Source organism: Schistocerca piceifrons, chromosome 2 (genome assembly GCF_021461385.2).
Source record: "Schistocerca piceifrons isolate TAMUIC-IGC-003096 chromosome 2, iqSchPice1.1, whole genome shotgun sequence".
Classification (NCBI taxonomy): Eukaryota; Metazoa; Arthropoda; class Insecta; order Orthoptera; family Acrididae; genus Schistocerca; species Schistocerca piceifrons.
In genome coordinates, this window is record NC_060139.1 from 467,621,364 (window position 1) to 467,647,080 (window position 25,717).

General features: G+C 38.7%; 1 protein-coding gene across 1 annotated transcript in view; it reads left to right on the forward strand.

Moving 5' to 3' along the window:
• LOC124777408 (mitochondrial chaperone BCS1) overlaps positions 1 to 25,717 on the forward strand; it is a 44,810-nt gene that overhangs the window by 3,463 nt on the left and 15,630 nt on the right. The window contains exons 3-4 of the mRNA XM_047252803.1: positions 8,458 to 8,652; positions 22,571 to 22,804. Coding sequence (XP_047108759.1) covers positions 8,458 to 8,652; positions 22,571 to 22,804 — 429 coding nt within the window. The remainder of the gene's footprint in view (positions 1 to 8,457; positions 8,653 to 22,570; positions 22,805 to 25,717) is intronic.

The window sequence follows — 25,717 nt, forward strand, 5'->3', positions numbered from 1 at the left end:
TAGTGGTAAAAACCACTATATAACAAACACTTAAGTTCACCCAAATACACATAAATGCTACAATTTCCAGTGGACTCTATGAGAACAGGTAGCCTGGCAAGGAGATACCATATCTCCAAAGTTTTTATCAGAGAAAATTTCCAGGTTCTGAAACTGTGCAACCAAAAGGATACATCTTAATGCAACATCGCTGAACAACATGCAATACGCTCATGGCAGTGTATTTGCTTGTAGTGCAGATAAATTTCACAGGAACTTAATAGAACAAATTTGAAAGTAGGCTTGAAAGTCAGTTAGGAAAAGATAAAAATAGTGTACTATGATCAAACAAAAAATAGTACAAATTAATAAAAAACATGTTTAACCAGTTACTGAGTTATTTCATTGAGACCAATAATTTGGATGTCAAAAGAAATAAAGCCTAGAGTTGTTTTGGTAAATTTAACAGAGGATTTAAAACTATGCTTCTGAGCTGAAATTAAAGCTTGTAATCAGTGCATATTACCAGTTTTGACCTACTGCAGTGAGATGTTGGGTATTAATGCACAAATCATTTTAAAGTGAGGACTTCTCACTGAGCTTTAGAAGTGTCCGATACCACGCGTCAGCTTTGACCCGTGACGTAAGGGTGTTGTGGTGTGTGATGTCATGACGGCGCGGAGTTTGGTTTGTGAGTGTGGCGTGTTTGTAGATGTCATCGTGTTGTGGTTTGTTGTTCCCTCTGGTGGTATGTTCAGGGTTTTCGTTTCTATGGTGTAATGGGCTCAGTTTGCTGTTGCTCATTATCCAGTATTGTTAGAGTGTGTTTGTAGTGGAATTCGTTTCAGTGAGTTAACGATTTTGCGGTTTTGTGTGAAGGTTAATTTAGTGTTGTTCGCTGTACGTTGTGTGGTATTTTTATTAAATTTAATCAGTTTGCAGCTTTTTCGGTTTAATTGCCGAGGTTGTCAAATGCTGTATTTGTGGCGAAGAAATGAAGTTGGCTAAAGTTCCGGCCTCTCAGACCAGGGACTGTTATATGTGACGCTGTTGGAAAGACGACATTTGGCGTTCCATACGGCGCGGTACTTGGTTCGAGAAGTCTAGGTTGGTGGCATGTGGTCTAGGTTGGGCATGTGCGAGAGTGTACTAGTGACTTATTACTTTTGTTATAGATCCCCACACTGTTTTTGTGTGCATGAGACTGGTGTGAGTGAGAGGAGTGTGCTTGATTGGTTTTCTTTTTGCCGTGAAGTGTGTTCAGAGTTCATTAAGTACAGGGGTAAGCTGTGGGGGGGGGGGGGGGGCATGGGGTTGTTGTGGAGGTGGATGAGTCACAGTTTGGGGAAAAGGAAGTATGGGAGGGGTAAGTCTGTGGTTGGTCTCTGAGTGTGGGGGGGCTGTTGTTCCGGGGGGTGGGTGTTCTGATTGTGTTTTTAGGGTTGTGGAAGGGAGGTCTAAGGCCGAATTAGTGGGGTTAATTGAGGAGTACATAGAACCGGGGGTCTACAGTAGTTTCAGATGCATTTTCTTCGTATAGGGGGTTGGGTGAGAGGGGATTCCATCATTTAGTAGTTAAACCATATCTTAGAGTTCAAAAATTAAGAGACGGGGGGCTTGCACCAATACAATAGAAGGGATGTGGGGGGCTGTTAAGTCAGTTCTTGGGAGGGGGACGAGGCGCTGTTCCAGCCTTGAATCTCATTTAGATGAGTACTGTTGGCAGAAGAGTGTCCCTGAGGGCTATTGTGTTTTTTGGGTTTTCTTAACGGCTGTCAGTAAAACGTATAGGCCGAAAGTGATTGGTTAGGGTGGTCTGGGTAGGTGGGTGGGTGGCTGCGGCTCAGGGTGGGGGTGGGTGGTTTATTTCGTGTTAAGTGTTTGTGAAGGGGAGTGTGTTGGTTTGTGTTTAGTTGTGGACGATATATTTTTTTGAAGTTTTTGTTGAGTTGTAGAGTGTGATTGAGATATTTTTATGTTGCATTTGGTTTTTCGTTTGTGGGTTTTTTATTTTGGGGGGAGGTTGGGTTGATTGGGGGAGGGGGGTTGAGGTGTGGGTGGGTCGGGTCTTTCTTTTGGTTGAGTATTTTGTGTCTAAATTTGTTTATATTTATATAATAGAGGGAAATATTCCACGCGGGAAAATTATATCTAAAAACAAAGATGATGTAACTTACCAAACGAAAGCGTTGGTATGTTGATAGAGACACAAACACACACACAAAATTCAAGCTTTCGCAACCCACAGTTGCTTCATCAGGAAAGAGGGAAGGAGAGGGAAAGACGAAAGGATGTGGGTTTTAAGGGAGAGGGTAAGGAGTCATTCCAATCCCGGGAGCGGAAAGCATGTCTGCTTGTGTCTGTATATGTGCGGATGGATATGTGTGTGTTGTGCGCGAGTGTATACCTGTCCTTTTTTTCCCCCTAAGGTTAGTCTTTCCGCTGCCGGGATTGGAATGACTCCTTACCCTTAAAACCCACATCCTTTCGTCTTTCCCTCTCCTTCCCTCTTTCCTGATGAAGCAACTATGGGTTGCAAAAGCTTGAATTTTGTGTGTGTGTTTGTGTTTGTTTGTGTCTCTATCAACATACCAATGCTTTCGTTTGGTAATTTATATTATCTTTGTTTTTAGATTTATTTGTTTATATTTAGTTTGTCCCCACGCAACCCTCCCCCCCCCCCCCCCCATTTCCCACGCTTGTCCCGTTAGTGTCATTAGGCTTTTTGTGGAAAGTGTGTGTGTGTGTGTGTGTGTGTGTTTGTTTTTCGATGTATTTTTGTCCTCTTAGTGTGTACGTAATGACTTTATTTGCACCATATTGGAATCGTGGTTTATGGTCGTTTCCACCATATTTGTGACATCATGGGTCAAAGCAGACGAGCGGGATCGGATGCTTCCGTATTTCCATGAAAATTGCCACTCACCATATAGTGGAGATGCTGAGTCGCAGATAGGCACAACAAAAAGGCTGTCACAAATATAGCAGTCTCAGACCTCAGTTGCTTCAGACTGCAGTCGCGCGCGCGTGTGTGTGTGTGTGTGTGTGTGTGTGTGTGTGTGTGTGTGTGTTTTTGGCGAAGACATTACTGGCCGAAAGCTATATCTGTGACAGTCTTTTTGTTGTGCCTTCTGCGACTCGGCATCTTCGCTATATGGTAAGTAACAACTTTCCTTTTCACAATAGTGTTACACGCCATATTTCACTTCACATATTCATTTTAGGTGTGTATAGCAAAATGTGTTCTCAGTAGTCATCAACCACAAAAACAATAATATCCTAAACATGGAAACCTATTATGACATATGATTGGTATCATTATTTGCACTTGGTCTATACGTAGAAGAATAATTTCACAATAGCAGCCAAACATGAATCAGCAACATTCAAAACATAGCAAGTGAATTGAGACATAAGACTGATATCATTATATTTGCTTACTCTATGTGTTTGAAATACATGCCGCAGTACCCACCAGCTATTGGAAGGGAAACTAGGGTCATTGGAAGCATTCAATTCCACCTGTCTGCTTTGACCTGTGATGTAATGGTGTTGTAGTGTGAGATGTCACTGTGGCACTTCTTGAATTTGTTCGTGTTTGTGGATCTCATGCTGTTGTATTTGATGGCGCCCTCTGGTGGTAGATGTTGATGTGGTCTTGGGTTCATTTGAATCTTGGTTATCACTATGGTAACATGGGTTTATTGTGTGTGTTGGCCAACCTAGGTGATTTTGTTGCAGGCTTTTGTTGGTAAGTAATTTTGGTTTTGATTTTATTCTATAGTAATTTAGTAATTGTGATGCTTTGTCTGTTTTATGTTTATGATATTTGTTTTTTGTTTTGATTGATCTCAAGAATATGGGGGTTTGGATTTTGGAGCTGTTTTGTGAGTTACGTAGGTTTGTGACGTTTGTAGTTTTTTTTTTGCTAGTAGGTTTTGATCTATAGAAGTCACTGATTCTACTTTCTGGAGTTACAAATGGTGGTTTTTTGGTATCCTGGGCTGTAGTATGAATATTGTTTTTGGGATGGTGCAGTGTTTTGTATAGTTTAGTTTGTCCCTGCCATAAACCCCATTTCCTGCAGTTGTCCTCTGAGTTTCATTTTATTGTTAGGGTGAGGCATTCTTGTGTCATTTTTATTTTTGTTCATGTTTGGTGGCATGTGTATGTAGTGCTACATCATTGCCATTTTGTATATGCTGAAAGTAGGCACTTCCGCCATGTGGATGACATCGTGGGTCAAAGCAGATGGGTGGAAGCAGACACTTCCATAATGCCAGAAACAATATTCTCAAAGAAACCAAATAACGTGCCAATATGATTATATCTTTAACTTCAGTTTACCTATTTAAATGAAGTTAAATCCATTACATTCACTAAACATACATCAATATATTTATAATAAAAATCCAAAAACACATCCTCACAGGATACTTTTCTGTAAATAAAAATGTAGTGCAAAAAATCTAGACTATTGGGAAAGACAGTTAATAAAAACACTATTCAGTATACAAAGTAAACAATAGCAAAAATGAATACAACGAAAAAATATACCTAACCATGACTTTCTCTCAAACAGCAACCCTTACTAACCCTGTTGCCCCCCACCACCACCACGACCATTCAGACCTGCATCCCGCCATCCTGATTTAGATTTTCCATGATTTCCTTAAATTGCTTCCGACAAATGCCGGTATGGTTCCTTTGAAAGATCATGGCCAACTTCCTTCCCCATCCTTCCATAATCTGATTGTACCGATAACCTCGCTGTTTGATCTCCTCCCCTGAACCAACCAACCTACCACCACTAGAACCACCGTCACCACCACTGCTGCCGCAGCCAAATAATAGCCCTTCCAACAACCATACCTACCTTCCTACAACAGAAGAAACTAAAATTATGTTAAGAGAATAAAAAATACTCATTTCAAAATAAACACTAAAAAAAAGGAAACAGGTAAAAATATAGCACTTCCCTTCTCACCATCCCAACCAGTCGATAACTGGATCATCACCAACACCTGTTTTGTGGGTACAAAACCACATGAATGAGAAATATCAAAAATAACAAGCTAAATAAACATTATCGTCGATCGTCAGCCTACACATTTTGGCCAGGTTCACAAATTTTCTTTATAATAGCACTACATAAAAACTTTGCTGCTATGAAAAGGAGCTATTTTATTAATTTTGATAGGTTTTCCTCATCATTTGCTTCCAATATGTCCCACCAACACAGTCTAACACTGAAGTGAAGTTATGGTACTCAGCATGTCATCTCCTCCATCGACATATGGCTGTTAACTACAATGTCAGGTCCATCAAACAAACAACATACACAACAACCTTTTACAGATAACGCCACATCCAACAACTTTTTCTGATATCAAAATTTACAAGAGTGTGCTCCAAAATATCCTCTTCTCACATGTCGACTTTCAGGTACTTGTCACACACCAATACGTCTTTATGTTAGTGGTAAAAACCACTATATAACAAACACTTAAGTTCACCCAAATACACATAAATGCTACAATTTCCAGTGGACTCTATGAGAACAGGTAGCCTGGCAAGGAGATACCATATCTCCAAAGTTTTTATCAGAGAAAATTTCCAGGTTCTGAAACTGTGCAACCAAAAGGATACATCTTAATGCAACATCGCTGAACAACATGCAATACGCTCATGGCAGTGTATTTGCTTGTAGTGCAGATAAATTTCACAGGAACTTAATAGAACAAATTTGAAAGTAGGCTTGAAAGTCAGTTAGGAAAAGATAAAAATAGTGTACTATGATCAAACAAAAAATAGTACAAATTAATAAAAAACATGTTTAACCAGTTACTGAGTTATTTCATTGAGACCAATAATTTGGATGTCAAAAGAAATAAAGCCTAGAGTTGTTTTGGTAAATTTAACAGAGGATTTAAAACTATGCTTCTGAGCTGAAATTAAAGCTTGTAATCAGTGCATATTACCAGTTTTGACCTACTGCAGTGAGATGTTGGGTATTAATGCACAAATCATTTTAAAGTGAGGACTTCTCACTGAGCTTTAGAAGGATTTCTGTTATGTCAAGGGAGACAGGAAAACAGTCAAATTTATCAGGGAGCAGACTGGATTGGAAGATACAGTTAAGACTAACAGAATTAATATTTGTTTAAGTGGAACACTTATCCAGGTGAATAAGTTGAAGGTGGACCAAGGAAGTTAGTTGACAGATTCTTAGAATTTAGAAAAGGTGAAAATGATGTTCTTACGGAAGCTGGATTGACAGCATGCATGGGCAGCATGGCATGTATGTAATGGCATGGAGAAATGAAGAGGGGCACATCATTCAGCAGTTTATTTCAATATCATGTTGATGATTGTGTCATATTTTTGTTACTAACCCTCCTCAAAATTTGATTGTTGTTATATTTTTACTTACAACAGAATACATATCATCCTTTTTTACATAAGGATGTACATCAAAAGTAAAGACACGTATGCATTAATGCCACTTTTGGTGCAGTATATTGTCACTGTACAGTAGAGTCAATGAGAAAAGACCTTTGACAGTTCCATTGCAGTGGGTTTGGTGTGGCCACTTCCCTTGATTTTGATAGACAATCATGAAAAGTGGTTTTGTAGGTCTCTCTACGACCATATCTCAGTGTCATCACAGTTCTGTAGATGACAACTGTTTTCCCCAGCAGCAGTTTATGCTTCACAATTGAAAGCTGACACCAGTATTGCTAGCTGGCCAGGGATCTACTCTCATCCAATGTACTATAGCCATAATGCTCATGTTAAATTTTTACTTTGTACCGAAAACATGCTTTCCATCAAACTTCAGAACGTAAACTTTCTGTTTGTGAGTTAGATGGCATGTTATTCTTAGACTGCAAAACTTTGTAAAATGAAGAAATGGTTCTCAATCCTGTCCCCAAAGGTCACTAAATATGGAGAGCAGGTGCACCAGGACATTCTTTTTCTGTAAACAAGTGTTTTATCTGCTAGTGGCTTTTGATGGATGTATAGACACTCCTATCTTCAAAATAATTTCTTTCATGTTTGGATGGATTTGCCTTAGGAGTGAAAAACCTGTTGCATTGGATTTAAAGTAATTCCCAAATGCTAAAAATCATAGTCTAAGGCCACTTCGAAATTGTGAAAATTATTGAATAAGAATGGTGTCATTTAAATTATGTGGCTGACAGTGATAGATTTCCATGGTTTTTTAAATTATTGATGGAGGGAGAGGGGGGGGGGGGTCAGTGACATACATGCACAGGCAGAAAGAGAACACTGACAATATATATATATATATATATATATATATATATATATATATATATATATTTTTTTTTTTTTTTTTTTTTTTTTTTTTTTTTTTTTTAAATGTCTATATTAGATTTTGGAACAGACCAGTTGTTTGTGGTGACTGACTAATCTGTAACGTAGCCTGAGGTCCAAGTTAGGTTGGAAGGTTGCAGTTTGATTGTGAGTTATTGAAGAGTAATGAAATTCTGTAGTGATTCTCAGATGATACCCTGCCATTACTCCCAATAGTCATACATTTTTAAAATTACAAGTATTGATTAGATTATGTGCTGAACTCACATGCCTTTATCAGAAATGTTGCCATGTGGCAGTTGTTGAAAATATTGTACAACCCATCAGATTTGCCCTGTAATTGTATCAAGTCACCTAATCAATTATAAAACTAATACAGTTACTGGGACATTGTACAGTCATCCTTATTTTTAGCAGAGTATCATGACTTCCGTGGAAATATTGGAACACGAGGTTTTGGGCGAAGACGATCTTGTCATCACTTTCAAAAATATTAATACTGTCAAATTATTGAGACCACATCACACAGAGGGGAGGTGTGGCATTATTAGTGGGTGCATAGCCTGTGTTTTGTACATTACGTAGTTGTGTTTATGTACCCAATAATCACCCCCCCCCCCCCCCGACACACACACACACACACACACACACACACACACACACACACACACACACACACACACTCTCTCTCTCTCTCTCTCTCTCTCTCTCTCTCTCTCTCTCTCTTTTCCCGTAGTGTGTCTAAGAATTTCATATGTATGTGCCATAAATCACTCTATCACCACAAGTTTAATTTTAAAAAGTTAACCAAAGGAGAATGACAGCATTTAAGACTTAAGTTCGACGGTTTCAGTGTAACCAAATTCAGTCATTCTTAAAACTTTTGAGTGGCTATTATAAATATACACCCCTTTATTAAAAAGCAAAAGGCAGGAGGAAGGCTGATATTAATAAGCTTATTGATAGCTGATAAATTAGATATTACAGTAAATATACTGTACAGCCAGCATTATTCAGTCTCTGAAAAAGTTTGTATACTATAGTCTGTTGTGTATCCACATCATGGAGTACGTATTTCTTGGTGAGATAACAAATGTTTCATTAATGTGCAATTTCCTTAATCCAGTTTTTGTCCAGCTAGGCAGATGGCTCTCAGACAGCATGAAGGGAAAACTATTATGTACACTGCTATGGGAGCTGAGTGGCGGCAGTTTGGGCATCCACGGAAAAAAAGACCGCTGAGTTCTGTAGTTCTAGATACTGGAATAGCAGAAAGAATACTCAACGATGTGAAAGATTTCATTGGAAATCCATCATGGTATGGAAGCCGAGGTGAGAAGTTGACTGGCATAACCTGTGTATGTGGTTAATTGTTTATAACTTACAGACTTTGCACATGTTCTTTTTGTTTGGTAACTGAGATTTTTGTTCTTAATTATATTTACCACACCAGCAATACCAGAAAAGCAGCATTCTGCAGCCCTCCCCCCAAATATCTATGTCTCTCCCTCTCCCCCTCCCTCAGATCCTCCCCCCTCTCTCACCCCCTCTTTCTCCCGCCACCCCGTGGCTCTCCCCCCCCCCCCCCCCCCCCTCCACTGACCTCACCCCCTCAGCTTTTTTTAGAATTACAGAATTTAGTTGTGCGCGTATATGCTTAAGTAATTAGTATGTAATTTTACTTTCTCGTATTTTTCTTCTTCATGCTATCCTATTTTCAATGTTCCACATGTGATGATTAGAAATCGAGCAGTTTTTTCTTCTAACAGATGCCCTTCGTGTTACCGTTTCTATACTGTCACTGTAACCATTTACAGATAACGTATGACACCTTGTCAGAATGTATAACACCTTGTCTAATCCAAATTAGCAGTGTAGACACTTCTTTACAGTACAGTGATCGGCCACGTGCATTCCAGTTGTTCAGGCTGTGTGCTAAAGACTGTTTCATGCGTCAGTCCTCAGCATAAGCAGCCAAGGATGGTAAAAGCTGCTGCCTTGTTGCGTTCAGAGGCCCAAAGAGCTGATGTTTTTTAAGCTTGAAAAATTGCAAATATTGAAATCAAGATAACGTTTTTAAAAGTTTCTCTTTACTTTTAAGAATTTACTAAGATTTTATGGTCACATAATATGAATAGGTCATAGCAGTGGAATGCACTCAGCTGTTCAGCAGTTATTCCTCATAGGGTTTTAACAGTTCACCTTCAGGAATAGTTAACAAATTATGATCCAGAAATATACAGAGTCCAGAAGGCACTGGAGTAGGAATGAAATCATCACAGCAGAAAGTTTCTAATCTGCTCTGACTCAGTGCCGTACAACAAATCTTCCCAGTAGAGAAAATGTTATTCAAACCATCCATACAATCCTACATGAGATGCAAAATGAAGGCAAAGAGATGGGGATACTGGGTACTGGGACACCTGGGGATACAGGGAAATGATGCAACAAACGAAGTGGCCAAATAAGGATGTAGAAGTGGTGTAATTCAGTGTGCAGTCCCCCAGCACACTATCACCTCATTGTCTGATAGAAGACACACACATTAGTGGGAGAATAAATGGTTCAAAGTGGTAAACAAACAGTGGTCAATCAGATTAAAACTGTGTGCCGGACCGAGACTCGAACGCGGGACCTTTGCCTTTCACGGGCAAGTGCTCTACAGTCTGAGCTACCCAAGCATGACTCTCGCCCCGTCCTCACAGCCCTACTTCTGCCAGTACCTCATCTCCTACCTTCCAAACTTTACAGAAGCTCTCTTGCTAACCTTGCAGAACTAGCACTCCTGGAAGAGAGGATATTGCGGAGACATGGCTTAGCCACAGCCTCGGGGGATGTTTCCAGAATGAGATTTTCACTCTGCAGCGGAGTGTGCACTGATACGAAACTTCCTGGCAGATTAAAACTGTGTGCCGGACCGTCGTGCTTGGGTAGCTCAAATGGTAGAGCACTTACGTGCGAAAGGCAAAGGTCCCAAGTTCGAGTCTCGGTCGAGCACACAGTCTTAATCTGCCAGGAAGTTTCATATCAGCGCACACTCCGCTGCAGAGTGAAAATCTCATTCAGTGGTCAATCAAATTGACCCCCCAGGCATGGCAGACCTAATGCAAACCAGACTGATGGAAGTGATGCTCACCATGTGCAAATAATGGGGACACTGTCCATTGATATAGTTCCCTCCTTCAGCAGGAAGATCTGTCATTGTGTGGTGCTTGTAGTATACCACTTTTGATGCAGTATGTTTTAACTAAATGTGTGTATATGTGGACGTAAGGGCGACCTCGGTTTGGCTGGAGCTCTGTCCCCCATCCACACTGATGAGGACCGTGTAAAAAATTTCAGGATACTATTAAATGTTGGGGAAGAGTAAATCAATGAGCTGTGAGTGGAAAGCTTCACTAGCAGTTTAGCATTTTTATTAATTTTAAGTGTTGTAATTTAGTGCATCATAAATTAAATTCCTACTACTGATAGGTGGATTTTGATATACTTGTATTACAAGTAATTTAGATTCTGAGGACGAGCATTGGCCGCCCCCCCCCCCCCCCCCCCCCCCCCCACACACACACACACACACACACACACACACACACACACACACACACACACACCTTCTCCCTCCCTCACAGTAATCCATCAAGCCCCAGAGCTTTGTTCAGTTTTAACAATTTCAACTGTCTCTCAGCACCACTGACACTAACTCTTTTTCACTCATCATTTTAGTGGTACAGTAATTCTAAGGCAGATTTGAAAACAGAGTTAAGCATTTCAGCTTTTGCTTTGCTACCATATATTTCAATTCCTGTCTCAGTAACTTTGGTGCCACTAACATCCTTTATGTACAACCAGAATTTCTTTGGATTTTGTGAAATATCATTTGACAGTATTGTGCTATGTAGTCATTCAAGGTTTCACTCACTGCTCCCTTGACACCCAAATGTGTTTCATTCTGTCTAGAGTTCTATGGTTTATTTTTCATCTGTTATGCAGTAGGCTCTCTTTCTTTACAGTGACTGTCTACCATATAAGGTCCCTTCCATTATGAACTGTTCTTTTATACTTGAGCCACAGTTCCTCTACATGCCTCTGTCTTCTGCTGAAAGTTTTAAGTTCCTCGTTGAGATATGACACTAATGACTTTTTATCTAGTTTACTGAACATATATATCTTTTTGCTTGTTTTATTTACCTATGCACTTCTGTAATCATTGCTGCCACATCACATCAGGGTCGCTGATACCAGTTTCTATGTGAACATCCTCAAAGAGGTCAGGTCTATTTGTTGCCATTAGATCAAATATATTTACATCATGATTGGGGTTCCAAACTGCATGTTCTAGGTAGTTTTCATTGAAGTCATTTAGTTATGTTTCACAGGATACTTTATCACACCCACCACTAATGAAACAGTAATTTTCCCAGTTCATTGGTGGATGATTAAAATCTCCACACTGATAACCTTGAATTTAATCTCCAAAGTCTCCACCTATGATAACTGTATGATTGGGAACTTCCATACAAGTAAACTGAGGTTTTCTCTAAAGTTTTCAGTAACATCAGGAGATGAGTCTGGTGAGTGATTGGAGGATCCAGTTACCATTTTATGCCCGTCCCTGACACTGAGTCTTGCCCAGTCAAACTCGCATGCAGCTTCAATTTCTATCTCATGTGTAATTGAGTGCCAGATTATGTTTCTGTTCTTAAGTCGAGGCCTGGTGCCCAACCTAGGTGGAATCTTTCTAAATTTTTACCCAACTACTGCACCGCAGGCAACATGCATGCTTATAACATCCCCAGTCATACGTGAAGCCAGCGCTCAGTAGCAGTGACAGTTTCTCTTTCAGATTCCTTAGAACAAAGTGACCCTTTGTATTAACACATTTTCTGGTGACAGGCCTTTCCAGTTGGCTGTTTGTATGACTACTACTTGTAACTCCAATACTGCCTTCCAGCAGTTCCTTTTGGTGTGGCCGCTCTAATAATTATTGATTTCTTACCTGAAGAGCTTCCATTTGTGGTGCTGGACAGTTGTGTATGGTGACGTCCCCTGTCTCGGTCGCTTTCTATAGCCCCATCATTCTGCCAGTGTAAACTCAGTTTATTAGGCAGCATATGCTATCATTGCAGGACAGTTATTTTACTTTGAATTCCCTTTCAATAATGAAATGATAATCTCAATCATCACGTAAGAGAATGTTGTTTGTTTTATATGTAAGAGTGACTAGTACTTTTTGCAACTGGATTAAAATGAACCCTGTTTCACCTAAATATTCATTACATACAGTATTCACTGTACAGATAGGTTTACAAATTGTGTTTGTGTGTGTGTGTGTGTGTTTTTTTATGAGACAGAGTTGAAAAACCAGGCCCAAATTAGCCTAAATGGGTGTTGGAAACTGCCTTAAAACTGCACCCAGACTGGCCAGTGTATTAAGATAAAGGTGTTAATCTGACATTTGAATTGGTTTAATATGGGAATAGTCACACTTGTGTCAAAACCTACTGTGTGTGTGTGTGTGTGTGTGTGTGTGTGTGTGTGTGTGTGTGTCCGTCCGTCCGTCCGTCCCCATTCATAGTTAGTTAACATCAGTTGAAACCCATATGTTAAATTTCAGCCACCAACATGAACTATTGAAACTGCTTGATGTACAACCCTGAATTGTACCACTGTGTGAAGTGGCCCTCTTTTGTCACAGCCTCCATTTGCTTGTCGGCAAACACTGAATTACCGATAGAAAGAAATCATAGAATAATTAAATATTCATAGAGAAATACAACCTACATTTTCTCCATAATGTTTCTTCCACAGTTGTATGGAAAATACACAGATAAGTACAAGGTTTCCAAAATGTCACTCTTAATTTTATTTCTTGTAACTATTGGAAAAAAACTGAAATATTGATGTAATGATCCAAACATATATTTCTGTGTGCCATGAACATACAATTAAGAACATTTGACAGGCCTATGAATTGCAAGCAGACTTAAATGTTTGCATAAAAAATTGGGCCAGAGTTAGGAATGAATCAGGTCTGATATTGATATGTTGTGAGGAATTCCATACACATTTAGTCAGATCGGAAAACAAAGGATAGGTAAACCAATAGTGCATGTGATTGCTACTTGAGAATTGTCTCACAGTGGTAGACTGGGAACCTCAGTAATTTTCCCATTGTAATGTTTTCCCTGTTGATATTATGTAAAATACCTTCCACTGATGGAATAATTCTCTAACAGTTGAAGTTCACTCATCGTTACCTGTGAACTCTGAAGTCTCTCTTCTATAAACGTAAGCTCAAAATTCTACTGATACTAATTCAGAATTTTAATGACCACACCAAGAACCCGGAGAGACTAGATTTGTTTACACAAAATGGAAGAAGATTGAAACACACAAAAAATGTCTTCCTTTCCCATTTATCCAATTTACCACAGGTGTGGATCATGGTTTCCACACTGTAGAAGCCGGTGACATTTACCAGTAAAATTCATGGTGCACAGCTCTCTTAAAATTTTACTGACAGTATCTCCTTTCCTTTTCAATATCTGCTAGTCATCATCATCATACACATTTGTTGTTCTTTCGGTCCATTTTGTGCGTAGCATCCTGTGCCCGCACAAAAGCTCAAACGCATCAATGGGCTGTTTGTCTCTGGCCTTGAGTGTCCATGTTTCGCAACCATAAAAGAAGACAGAAAACACAAGTGTTGCAACTAGCCGGATCTTTGTGCTATTTGTTATTGCTCTGCTCTTCCAGATCTTGATGAATTGCTTCATAACCACTCGCCCTAGTGTGATCCGTCTTCTTATCTCGTCTTCACAACTTCCGGTGCTGCAGGTGGTTGACCCAAGACAGATGAAGGAATGCACGACTTCCAATTCCTTTAATCGACCTGTGAGCTGGATCTGTTCTTCTCAATCAATTATCATGAGTTTGGACTTGCTGAGTTTGATGTCTGATCCATGTGCTGGACTAATGTCCTTTTATTCTTGTTAGTAGCTCAGCAAGTTCATCTTCGCTTTTTGCTAAAAGCTAATATGTAACATCAAAAGCTAACCCCAAGTATGATCTAATAACATAGCATATATAGCTCCTAATGTCATGTTTTCTGACACTTTATTGCATCAAACCTTACTAAAAATGACACTTGTGGAAAGATATTTAACACAGTGTATATTCGCGCAGGCTTAATGTTTTTCATGTTTTTGCATCCGAACTTGAGACTTTCAGTGCTTTATTTATGTGTTTAGTTTGCAGCTTTAACGAGTTTCCACAACTGAACACTGATGTTTAGTGATGTCACAGATCATATGCTGTGATCATTTGACACAAGTGAACCAAGCAGCCCCCATGCTAATTCAAGAATTTGCAGAGCTAACATGCAATATATGTTGTTTTTATATTTATGCTTGTGTATTATGAAAACATGCAGATTAAGCAATACACTGCATTAAAGTTCTCTCCAAAGACGTCATTCTTAGTATAGTGTGTTGTGCTAAAGTCTCAAGAAATGTGATATCGTTTGCTAAATATTGCTACGCAGAAATTATGTATATAACCTTGTCTGGATTTGCACTGTTTTTGTTTGTGATTAATGTTTAGACTGGGTCTGGGCACACACAGTTCCTCACTTTCACCGTAATCTCATATTCCATGTTTTTGCCTAATAAATGTTGTACTGTTTTCAGACTCACTGTGTGCTACAGTTGTTCATATGAAGACTCACTAGAAATCGGACACAATACACTCACAATAAGGACACAATACACTCACAATAAGGAAGTTCTTAATAACAAACTTTATTACCCAAATGTTGCAGCAAGCAAGTAAATTCTTTGCAACTAATAAAATTAAGTGGGCATGTTTTCCACACTTATGTCCTCCAATCATTCGTGAAACTCTTACCAGGCGGCGCCACTTACGTTGCCATGTCTTAGTGCCACTTACGTTACCATGTCTTAGTGCACTCTAGCAAGAATTTACAAACTTAGCATGCACTTCCTACTATGGATAGACTTGCCAATGCCTTAAACAGTTTTCTTCGACTATCAAAACGTTAATAGTAAATTAATGATGCACAACTGCTGAATAGAGATATACAGACTGGGTTCTGCTAGGAAAGATTTAGACCCTCTGTTCATTCCATTTCATTGTAAGCAGTGGAATGAGAAAATCATGAGACTGTTGGTAGGACATCTTTAGGCTGAATGAACACAGCTTTCAGGAGGCCCAAAACAGCTGTACTTCACAGAAACAATTCCCCCAGACCTCTGCTACACAGAGCTACAAGGCATTTGAAGGCACAGTGTTAAGCCTAGCTTCTGCCTGTTCGAAAAACATCACTCAGTATGAACACCTCCAAAAATACTGACCATCAGTGTAAAAATTCTTGTGGGAAGTTTTTGAAATGTGTTCTGATAAATATCAATTTCTATTTGATCAGTAATAAGTACATTGCAATATAGGACCATTCAGTGCCAAGTGGTGTAATTTTGGAAAAAGTTCCTGCATGAACACCATGGATTTTGCTGAAATTTTGTGTGACTGTTCACTAATGTTCCCAACAAACATTGGTATTGTTTTACTTTCGCAGATTTAATACTTGCATAGATATAGTCATTTGTTTGATTCCATAGCGCAGCTCTCAACAGTGCTCCTGTGTGTTTTCGGTCGCTTAGAGATATAAGATCTCCAGCAATATTTTCTGTAAAGAAATAAAAGTAGGTCATCTTATAAACTTTTATGCTCTCTTAAACAAAATAATGAAGAAGACTTTCTGAACAATTTTTGTATGAATAATTTGAAACAACATCAGACAAAAAAATAGATGCCGGGAATAAATGTGACATTTAACTTTTTATATCTTCGGAAGTAATCCTGGGATAAACCTGAAACATTGCACGTTATAACTTAATAATACAAGGTCTTGGAATACCAAATTTGGTTCTCCTACTGCTTTTTTCCAGTAGTTTACAAACTAAGGGCAAAATTGACAGTTTTTCTAAAAGTGCCAAAAATAGCTATTTTTTGTCCACTTTTACAGAAAAGAGTCTTCTGCAAACTCTTTTAACACTTTGAGGACTGAGCGTGAGTGTGGACGCTCAACCGGCTGGTACTGAGCGATTTCACAGTTTTTCTGAATTTTCTACAGCAGATTCTATACCACAGAAAATAGATTGCCCTTTTGCATTTAAAAACTACGTCCATTCCCTTCAGAGTACTGCAAAGAAATAAACATTTACGTTAGTGACAAGGGTTGTATATTAATTTGAGAGTATGTTGTTTTCACAGTGAAAAATTTTTTTTTTCTTTTAGGACCTCTAAGGGACATAGGATTGAAGTTGTTAGTTTTCAATGAATAACTGTTGAAATATGAACATTTATTTTATTAATAATCACACAGTTACATTGGCTTTCGTATGAAATATTTCGAAACATTTTGGAAAACAAAGCCCTACGTCACAGGTTTCACAATAATATCGCGTGTCTTTCCTTGAAACTTTACCATATCTGGCCTTGTTTGTTTCTGCGCATAATTTGCACCTTCTCTGAGGCCACTTAGACGATTTTGTGGGTGGAATTAATTTTGGAAAATGTCTTCTGCTTAGTTTGTTGATGGGTGAACTATTCTGAGAAGTGCATGAGTCTAAGAGGCCACCTTTGTGAACCAACTTCCCTCTGTAATGTATTCAATCAGATGTTTGCTTGTATTTCGTGACATTTTGTACAAAATGTCTGAATTTACTGTCATGAGCATGAAAATGTGAAAGAAAAGATTTTCCACCACTTTATTTGTTTTCGTTCAAAAAGATAGTACGCCATTAGCTGGTCGCTATGATCCACACCAGCTTTTTTACTATTGTAGTGCAAAACACAGGCTGGCTTCATTTTTTTCACCATTCCAGTTTTAGTTTTTACACAGACATTTGTTGCCGTCATTTTATGCTTTATTGTCAAAAGAAAAATGTCTCTGTTGTCCTTCCATTTTACAAACAGTAAGTGATCTCGCCTTCGAAACGAAAGTTTGTTTTTTCAATTTCTGGCCAACAAGATCCCTTGGTAGTCCTTTTCTATTTTTCTGCACAGTACCAACTGCCTTAGTTCTTTTCCCCCACAAATAATCCAGTAAATCAAGGCTGGTGTAAAATAGGTCCATGTATAATGTGTGACCTTTATTATGAAACAAATGACACAGTCTGTCTACAATGTGTAAAATGCTGTTATCTGCATTAGACTGTTTCCCAGAATAAATTTCACAGTTCAGAACGTACCCACTTTCACATAGCATAAAAAATTTTACGCCATATGTATTAGGCTTATTTTTCATATACACTCTAAAACTCAGTCTACCACGAAAAGGGCAAATTCCTTCATCTATAGTAATATTTTCACCTGGCTTGTAAGCCTTTCCACTTTGGGTCACGCATCTGTCGAATATAGGTCTTACCTTATGAATAGCATCGTGACCTACCTGGTTTTTAGGAATATATGTTGCGTTATCTAGGAGATGCAACATTCGTAGAATTGACAAAAATATATCTCTTGGCAGACACTTTGCCGCAAATGAGGACTGCAACACGGGATTTGTTGACCAGTAGTCAGATAGTTTTGGTCTCTTGACTAGGCACATATGCAAAATAATACAAAAAAATTTATACAGTTCACCGAGTTTCGCTGTTGTCCACTTACACCACACTGACTGAGGCTTCAGTTTTCCTGTAGCACTTAGTGTCTCTATTGTCATTCTAGCATAGCGATTTGTCTCTCGTTTGATCAGTGTCCCCAGTTCTTCATTGAAAAAGTACGTGAAACAATCAAACACTGAAGAATGTTGGTCAATCCCATCTTGAATTCCACAGGATTCAGAAAAAAACAGGAAGCTGGGGAGTGATTGTATCGTCATCTGTCCACTGGCCAGAAGAATATGGCAAATTGGAATGACCAGTTGTGTTTGTTGTGACAACGATGTCAACAGCCTCATCTTCAGGTCTTCCTGATGGTTCACCGTCCAAGCGATCGTTTTCATCTATAAGAAAATTCGTAAAAATTATCTTTTTTCCAACCAGGAATCAAACCACAGAATTACAGAAAATTCGGACAAAAAATAGCTTACCATCACTAATGTCAAAATCTGCAATTTCTCCATCTAATTCTGAAGGGCTGTTGTTCAATAAAAACTCTATTTCTTCATCTCGCAAGGCCATGACGAAAATAAAGCGCAAAGCTATCAGCCGACAACAATCTAAAGTTTCGAACTGCCGCGCGCCTGTTGTAAGTCGAGCGTGAGCGTGGCGAAGCAAATGACTCAAAATATACTCCTGTACCACCTCCAACAGTGACATATGCTGCCATCTATAATTTTTTCTTGGTACTAGGATAACCAGAGTGTACTTTTAAACCTACAGAATATGAAAGTCATGTGCTGGGAGTCGTTAACATCGCTGATAATCGGCCGACGTAGTAGCTATGTTGATCGTCTTTTTAGGGTACTGTCAGACCGACGTAGGAGCTACGTCGCTCGTCTCGAAAGTGTTAAACTGTTTTCACTACAAATATGTTCTAAACCACCCAAAGAATATATTTGATTTTGCAATGAGAGCGCATAAGTCCCTTAAAAATTTTGCTGGTACTCATATCTAACATATTTTATTATGTTCTACAATTGTTTAGTACTCTCTGTGGAAGATAGTATCAAAAGTCCTGCTGACTAGGAAATGAGCTTGAGTCAGAAAAACTGCTCTCTCTCTCTCTCTCTCTCTCTCTCTCTCTCTCTCTCTCTCTCTCCATCTCCATCCCGTCCCCCTCCCCTCCCCCCCCCCCCCCAATAATTTGAGGCAATTATATGTGTAAATTGTAATTTTTTTTGGTTCTGTCTCATCAAAATTTAATTCTAGATGATCCCATCAGTGATGTCATCTGGCTGCCAGTATAGTTTACCTCATGTCATTCTACAGCAAATTAATGAAACCTGTAGCTTGAAGTAAACATAAGCTTAGGATACTAAAAGAGACCTCTTGTAGCTTGGCTTCTAATGCATACAGAACTGCATCATTAATCTTGGGATTCTATGTACTGAAAGACTTATCAGGCTTGGGAACTAGGGGTTAAGAATCTCACCCATGGCTGCTCTTCCATAGCTATCAGGCATGGCCCCTGTGGCAGTGGGAATGCTGATTATCTCACCCAGTCATCAAAACTTTTGATATTACCTCCCCAGAGAGTACTTAACAATTGTAGAACATAGTAAAAGATCTCAGATTTGGGTACCAGTGGAATATGGATGCATTTTCAATTCACCTACACCATGTCATTTTTAGAGCTTTATATGCTCGCATTACAAAACCACAACAAGTCCTTTCTAATGAAAATGATTGAAAAGAATTTGCAGAACTCATTTTTTTTATTTTTTATTTATTTTTTTTTTTATGCGGCCAAAAATAACCATTTTCGACATTTTCAGAAAAATTGCCAGCTTCACCCTCAATTTCTAAACTATTTGAAAGCAGTAGGAGAACGAAAATTTATATTCTAAGACCTTAGGTGCCAAGTTCCAGGCTTATCCTGTGATTTACTTCTAGAGATATAAAAAAAGGTTGTTTTTTTAGGATGACGTTATTTCTTATTACCTATAAGAAAATGGCCCAGAAAATCTTTTTTGTCATTGTTTTGCTTAAGAGAGCCTAAAACATTGTACCAGATGGTCTAGTTTTGTTTCTTTCAAGAAAATATCACCGGAGATATTCTGTCTCAAAGCTGCTGAAAATTCACAGGTTGCGCTATGGGGTCAAACTAATTACTAAATCTCTGGAAGTATTCAATTTGTGGTCGTGAAGCTGTACCAATGTCTATTGGGAATGTGAGTGAATGTTCATCAAAATCCATGATGGCCAAGCAAGAACTTCTAGACCACTTGGCATGGAATTGATCCTCTGCCTTCAGGTGGCCCTACCTCATACAAAAAATAGATGTGTGGAATAACTACAACCTGTTCATTGTGTACCATAAGAGTGTCTGTGTAAAGCATTGATCTTTTCATACTTGCTCCAGAATTCCCAGTTGATTCCTGAAAACATACATATAGCATAGGTAACAATAGACTATCCATACTGATTACGGGGTCTGTTGTGTGTGAATGTGTGGGTGCAGGCACGAATTAAAGTGGTTGCCTCTATTTTCCCCCCTTTGAGTGAAAGCATCCTTTCAACACACAGTTCTTTTTAAAAATTGGACTGCTCTGCATTGTAAGTGCAAGCTTCACTAAAATTAACAAACTTATGCTTTGTGTTTACAGTATAATTTTAGTTCCTGGCATTTATTTCAGGATAATTAATAACTGAATGTGGCAATGTCACTCAAAGATTCTTCATACGTATAGTTTTTGTCAGTGTATTCTCGCCGGTGAATTCGCAATATCAAGCTTTTCAGTTGTTTGATATAAGATGGTTGTACTATTTAAATGTTAGTCTAACAGTGTATCCAACATTCCATACATCACGTAATCTTTGCCCATATTTTTCAAATGATTGTTTCAGTTGGCGGCATCTGTTTAATCTCCGTAGCAATCGGTAAAACATTCACACAGAGTTCCGTGTTACCTATGAGGTGAAACTAAATGTACAGAATATTTTTGAAATTCGAACTAGTGTTGGAAAGATCTGTAAACACTTTGCAGGGAAAAAAAAAGAGAGAGAGAGCTCCAAAAAATGAATATTAGCTTCCCATTTCAACAAAACTGTGATGTGGTATTCTTCAGTGAACACCGTGGCGATAACACTTATCTCAATCATGTGCATAATAATTGCTGTAACTCCAGCTATTGATATTCAGGGGTAGTTGGAAGTACCAAGCAAGAAACTATCCTTTTAGTGATAGTGCAGCCATTTGACAAGAAACAACTGAAAATTGATAGTGTGAATTCACCGATGCAGAATACACTGACAAAAATTATACACATGAGGAATCTTTGAGTGACATTGCCATACTCAGTTATTAATTATCCTGAGATACATGCCGGGAACTAAAATTATATTATAAACACAAAGTATAAAGTCATTAATTTTAGACAAGTACTAGAGAAGACTGAGCACAAGTTGTGATTGGAACTGCAACACTCTTTTCGATGGAGCCTGCCAGTAGATCTTCCTCTGTGATGCTCAGCACATCTTACATTCTCTCCCATCTTTACATATATTCACTTTGTGCCTTTTTCTTTTCTGTGGAAAACAGTCTATAAATATATGCCATTGGTTGATGAAATGTACATCATATGAAAGATTCAGTTGGTGCCATTGTTTTATTATTACTACATTCAGAACAGAAGCACTTGCAGATTACCATTCAGCACCTATTGTAGCAGTGTGTGTTATGAGAGAAAGTGAATACATTTGTCAATTTAGGATATAGTTGCATTAGGTTACACAACCTGGAGGGTCTCCAAGTATACTGATCCAATATTGACCCATATACACACAGTACTCATGAAAATATATGCTGACACCATGTTTTGAAATATCACATTGTAAAGCAACTGACATTGAGTGACAATAGAAAGTCTTCCTTACACACCTATCTATGCAGGTGTACTCACACGTTTCTTATTATTGTTGAAGGCTGATGTCAGCAACTTACTGGTAGACCGATACCACAATACCAAAACAATTATTATTAAGTACATATAAGTGAGGGTACCAGTTACTTGCATTGGCCACAAATGGGGCAATTAAAACAGAGCAGGCACAAATTGGGGAAAACATTGAGTTTCTTTAGCAAAAGAAGAGAAAACTAGAATTGGTTTAAGAAAAAAGTAGCTATATCTGAGAGGAACTATGAGTTCCTGAAGTTTGGTGATTCATCTCAACTGCTTCAGCTGTTCCACTTGTGGCAGTGCTCAAGTAGGTGCTTTGCTTTTGTTAAAGTTCCCTTTAAGTAAATTACTACTGCCGGTTTTCCTACATTCTAGGATTTTCAAACTTTCTAGCTTTATAATTAAATACATTATGAAACAAAACTACTACCAAGTTATAACTTTCAGGTGACAGAATGTGTAGTACTGCCAATCGATACATACAACAGCAAAAGTGACACACTTCCTATTTTAGGAACTAATTGTTCTTCTGTTGGGGATGGAGAGATGGATAGGTTGGAAAGTTTAAAAAGGAAAGAGGAGAGAGACTCACCTGCTATATAAACAGTAAGTTTGTCACACCCTATAATTTGTGATAAAGATTGTGATTCAAATTATATTTTTTAGGAATTCCTTACCGTAGAGGATACCTTCTTTATGGCCCACCCGGCTGTGGGAAATCCTCATTCATTACAGCACTTGCTGGTGAGTTGGAGCACAGCATCTGTGTACTTAACCTAAGTGATAGAGGACTCACTGATGACAGACTCAACCATTTATTGAGCCTTGCTCCTCAGCAGAGTATAATATTACTGGAGGATGTGGATGCAGCATTTGTCAGCCGTGAAGAATCTTCACAAGGTGAGTTATTTTGTGAAATAACTTTTGTGTTCATCCTTTATCACCTGTATAATTCAGTATTCAACCAATTGTGTTGTCTGTTGTTGTAATAATACAGCTTTAACCCTTTTGCACTAGACAAGTTCTCATACAATAAATTTTGGATAACCAACATAGTAGGATAGTCTGCTACAACCTGACATTAACTAGTTTATTACAAAGTCCAGCACAAAAGAAACAAGACTTACATTAAAAATTCATATATTTACCAAATGTGTTTCTATTAGTGATGTTCACCTTCAGCGTAAGATCCACATAACACAGGCCTTATGGTACAATACCTAAAAGTGTGAGTAGCAAATTGCTCATACACTGCCCACTAAGTTAACTGATCCTGATGAAACTCATCATATCATAATGAAATATTTCAAGACCAAAATACAGTTTCTTTTTTAGTCAAGTGGTGTGCAATTAAGAAGTGATTTACTCCAGAGAGAGAGAGAGAGAGAGAGAGAGAGAGAGAGAGAGAGAGAGAGAGACTGACTGACTTTGGAGTGTCACTAATGTTCTTTGTATATGTGTTGCAAATAATTTGTGCTTCGTGCTCAGTTCCTTGGCCCAATGCGCTTTTCCATGCACACACCACTTTGGCCCTCTTGTAGAAGGTTACTGGTGCTCTTGTCCTGCCAACATGGCAGTGGGTAGATTTACTTCTGAGGATGGTGGCAGGCACATCTGTGGAAAGCTTGAGAATTTCATTTGAAATTACACTCCATTGAATGCCAAGAAAATTTTTCTTCGGGAAAGCTGCCATGAAAGGTTCAAATAAACACAAAATTGTCAACATTATAGGAATCCATATTGTGATTTTTGATAATGTTACTAGTAATTGTATGGTTCAGAAGCCACCTATGTAGTTTTTTGTTGTGGTCTTCAGTCTAAAGACTGGTTTGATGCAGCTTTCAGTGCTACTCTATCCTGTGCAAACCACCTCCTCTCCGAGTAATTAGTGCAACCTATTCCCTCTGAATCTGTTTAGTGTATTCATCTCTTGGCCGCCCTCTACAATTTTTACCCTCCACTCTTCCCTCCAATACTAAATTGGTTATCCCTTGATGCCTCAGAATGTGTCCTAACAGCTGATTCCTTCTTCTAGTCCAGATGTGCCACAAATTCCTCTTCTCCCCAATTCTGTTCAGTACCTCCTCATTAGTTATGTGATCTACCCATCTATTTTTCAGCATTCTTCTGTAGCACCACATTTTAAAAGCTTCTATTCTCTTCTTGTCTAAATTGTTTATCGTCCACATTTCACCTCCGTACATAGCTACACTCAATACAAATACTTTCAGAAAAGACTTCCTGACACTTTAATCTATACTGGATATTAACAAATTTCTCTTCTTCGGAAACACTTTCCTTGCCATTGCCAGTCTACATTTTATATTCTCCCTACTTCGACCATCATCGGTTATTTTGCTGCACAAATAGCAAAACTCATCTACTACTTTCTCATTTCCTATCTAACTCCCTCAGCATCACCAGATTTAATTCAACTACATTCCATTGTTCTCGTTTTGCTTTTGTTCATGTTAATCTTATATCCTCCCTTCAAGTTACCGTCCATTCTGTTCAACTGTTCCCAAGTGCTTTCCTGTCTCTAATAGAATTGCAGTGTCATCGGCAAACCTCAATGCTTTTATTTCTTCTCCCTGGATTTTAATTCTTATTCCAAATTTTTCTTTGGTTTCCGTTACTGCTTGTTCAGTATCCAGAATGAATAACATCAGGGATAGGCTACAGGCCTCTCTCACTCCTTTCGCAACCACTGCTTCTCTTTCGTGCCCCTGGAATCTTATAACTGACATCTGGTTTCTGTACAAATTGTAAATAGCCTTTCGGTCCCTCTATTTTATCCCTGCCACCTTCAGACTTTGAAAGAGAATATTCCAGTCAACATTGTCAAAAGCTTTCTCTAAGTCAACAAATGCTATAAACAGAGGTTTGTCTTTCCTTAACTTACCTTGAAGACAAGTCGTATGGTCAGTATTGCCTCATGTGTTCCTGCATTTCTACAGAATCCAAACTTATCTTCCCCAAGGTTGGCTTCTACCAGTTTCTCCATTCTACCATAAAGGATTTGTGTTAGTATTTGCAGCCGTAACTTGCTAAACTGATAGATCAGTAATTTTCACACCTGTCAGCACCTGCTTTCTTTGGAATTGAAATTATTATATTCTTCTTGAAGTCTGAGAGTATTTCGCCTGTCTCACACATCTTCTCACCAGATGGAAGAGTTTTGTCAGGACTGGCTCTCCCAAGGCTATCAACAATTCTAACAGAACATTGTCTGCTCCGGAGGCCTTGTTTTGACTTAGGTCTTTCAGTGCTCTGTCGAATTCTTCTTGCAGTATCTTATCTCCCATCTCATCTTCATCCACGTCCTCTTCCATTTCCATAATTTGCCCTCAAGTACATCACCCTTGTATAGACCCTCTATATACTCCTTCCACCTTTCTGCTCTTTTCCTTCTTTGCTTAGAACTAGTTTTCCACCAGCTCTTGATATTGATACAAGTGGTTCTCTTTTTTCCAGTGGTCTCTCTAATTTTCCTGTAGCCAGTATCTATCTCACCCCTAGTGATATATGTCTGTACATCCTTACATTTGCTCTCTAGCCATGCCTGCTTAGCCATTTTGCACTTCCTGTTGATCTCATTTTTGAGACGTTCGTATTTCTTTTCGCCTGCATCATTTCCTGCATTTATAATTTCTCCTTTCATCAGCTAAATTCAATAACTCTTGCGTTACCCAAGGATTTCTACCAGCTCTCGTCTTTTTACCTATTTGATCCTCTGCTGCCTTCACTGTTTCATGTCTCAAAGTTACCCACTCTCCTTCTACTGTATGCCTTTCCACTGTCCTTGCCAAATGT